Here is a 2,283-nt window from a genome sequence, read left to right as displayed (position 1 = left end):
AGGAGAGCAGCAACATGCGAGAGGCCTTTATCTGCCTCTTCAGAGACCACCTGGGCTCAGCAGTGCTGAGGAACAACAAGCAATTGAAGAGGTCTCTGTGGAGTGCACTGGTCCCGCTGCTCATTCGCACAAGTGACCAGTCCCCGAGCGTGGCCAAGGTACACATTGGAAGGCTGAGCACTGGCACAGAGAGAGGTGGGCTGGCCTGCCCTGTGGGGCCCAGGCAGCAGGGCAAGGGCTGCTGGCAGTGGGCAGCCGTGGCCCAGCGCAAGGCGTGGGAAAGGTCCCTGCAGAGCCAGCGCCAGCAGGGATGGAGAAGCTGGCAGGGCCATTTCCAACAGCTGCCCTAGGGCTCCAGTAGGGCTCGTCAGCAGCCTGTGGCCACCAAAGCCTGAACAGGCACATCCCCACAGGCTTCTCTGCTGTCCCTGGCATGTGTCCAAGGCCAGGGCTTCCAGCCTCAGGCCCTGTCCTGCGGGGCTGTCCTCACACGTCCCCTAGACACTTTGGTGAGGGCATGTCCCAACTTCCTGAGGGCAGAATCTCCCCAACAACAGAGCCAAGAGCTCTCCTTTGCCAGCCATGCTGCTACCTCACCCCTTCTCCTTCCATGCAGGCTGCCCAGGAAGCGCTCCTTGCTGCAGCAAAGCTGCTCAAGTGGAGGGAGCTGAAAGAGCTGGTGAAGAAGCAGCAGATGTGGAGGATTGGCGAGTGCTTGGTAAGGCCAAGTGCCAGGGTGCAGGCTGGGTGAGGTTTGCCCCGCAGGCAGAGCCTGCGGTGTGGGCCCAGAGCCCAGAGGCTGGAGCTGCAGCCCAGTGTGTGCCCTCCAAGAACAGAGCCCCAAGGGCTCCTCTGCAGGCCCCTCTCCCTTCCCTGCAGCCAGCGGGACAGAGGGCTCTGGGCAACACTGAGTGCTGGCAGGAGGGACTGCTGCAGCCAGCGGGGGGGCTCTGTGCCATACCTGTGTCCTTGTGCTCTCTCCAGCTGGGGAAGGACAGGAGCAGGGCTGAAGAGTACCTGCGTCAGGGCCTGAGCTACCTCAAGGACCCTGAGCCCAGTGTGCGAGAGGCGGCCATCAGGTTCATCGGTGAGCCCCAGCCCCCGGGGTCCCTCTTTGGGCAAGCTGGCCCCACTCCCTGCTCCTGCAGCCACAGGAAGGCCCAGTCCTGGGGCTGTGCGAGCCTCAGCTGCCGCAGGCTGGGCCTGGGCCTCCCTCTTCCACCCCTGCCCACGTGGCTGGGCTTGGTGGGCACTGGGCTGAGTTCCACCCCCCTGAGCTCCTGGTGCTTCCTGGGCTCATCCCTGCTGAGGGGGAGGAGGGCAGGGTCAGGGGCCATACTGCTGGGAGCCCGCTGGGGAGCAGGGGCTGACGGAGCTTTGTGCCTAGGGGTGGCCACGCGGCACCTGAGGAACCGAAGCAAAGAGCAGCTGGATGAGATCTGCAGTGGTGAGTGGGGAACATTGGCTGGAGGGGACGTCTGGGGGTCTCTGCAGACACAGGGCTTCATCTCGGCTCCATTTCTTTTGCTCACAGCCCTTCAGCCCTTGAAGACAGACAGCAACGTAGTCATCTCTTCCCTGGCAGAACAGACCATCAGCATCCTGGAGGCTTTAGGACCAACACCAAGCCCTCGATTCAGGCCAGAAGCACTGCTCTTCTGGCGCCGACGTCCACACCCATGAGGACCTTCCAACATTCCCAACCTCCCAGGCGCTGTGTGAGACATCTGAGCTGGTGAGCAGGGTGGCGTCAGGGACAGCCATGGTGTCATCCAGGGCTCTGGGGCTGTGGGTGAGGTGATGGCTTGGCGTGGGCTGGGAGGCAGGTGTTGGGGGGACTGCTGCCAACTGCCTTGATGCCATGTTGTGACCTGGTGGCTGCCTGGGGAGGTTTCCAGGCATAGATCTTATCACAGAAAAGAAATACCGTGTTTCATACAGGCAGGAAAATTTGAGCTCCTGGTGCCACACATGATGGAGCTCCTGTGGGTTGGCAGTGAAGACTCCTGGACAGAGGTTGTGATGGTCCCTAAAAACCTGATGTGTCCAAACCTGAAGAAGACAAAGGCCAGCCCAGCCACTGAGGATCTGATGGAGAACCTCTCACGCTTCTTTGACATGGTAAGGTTGATGTGGGAGCGTGAGCCCTGAGATGGGCACTGGGCAGTGAGAGCTGCCCCGCAGCCCAGCCCTGTCAGCAGCTCTGCCAGCAGGCTCTGCTCCCCTGGGCTCTAGTGGCTTCTGGGCCTTGCAGCCCAGTGCAACTTGTCCCTGCTCTGGAAT

At 61.8% G+C, this 2,283-nt stretch overlaps 1 protein-coding gene across 1 annotated transcript; it reads left to right on the top strand.

Annotated features, from left to right (window-relative positions):
• Nucleotides 1–14: 14 nt before the first annotated feature.
• Nucleotides 15–1,683, top strand: LOC113941951 (maestro heat-like repeat family member 5). The gene is made up of 5 exons (XM_027633084.1): nt 15–158; nt 617–718; nt 985–1,087; nt 1,388–1,447; nt 1,535–1,683. Exons 1-5 carry the CDS (start codon nt 15–17, stop codon nt 1,681–1,683), a joined length of 558 nt encoding a protein of 185 aa, XP_027488885.1.
• Nucleotides 1,684–2,283: the final 600 nt, after the last annotated feature.

This window comes from Corapipo altera, unplaced genomic scaffold, assembly GCF_003945725.1.
Source record: "Corapipo altera isolate COAL_440 unplaced genomic scaffold, ASM394572v1 56472, whole genome shotgun sequence".
Taxonomy (NCBI): Eukaryota; Metazoa; Chordata; class Aves; order Passeriformes; family Pipridae; genus Corapipo; species Corapipo altera.
The sequence above is the reverse complement of the archived record's forward strand: the minus strand, read 5'-3'. Positions and strand labels throughout refer to the sequence as shown.

Bases quoted from the DNA above. Each gene is read 5' to 3' on its own strand.
- LOC113941951 (XM_027633084.1), top strand. From the start codon at position 15: ATGCGAGAGGCCTTTATCTGCCTCTTCAGAGACCACCTGGGCTCAGCA. The intron at 719-984 runs GTAAGGCCAAGT...TGCTCTCTCCAG, and splicing joins GGAGGATTGGCGAGTGCTTG to CTGGGGAAGGACAGGAGCAG. The intron at 1,088-1,387 runs GTGAGCCCCAGC...CTTTGTGCCTAG, and splicing joins GGCGGCCATCAGGTTCATCG to GGGTGGCCACGCGGCACCTG.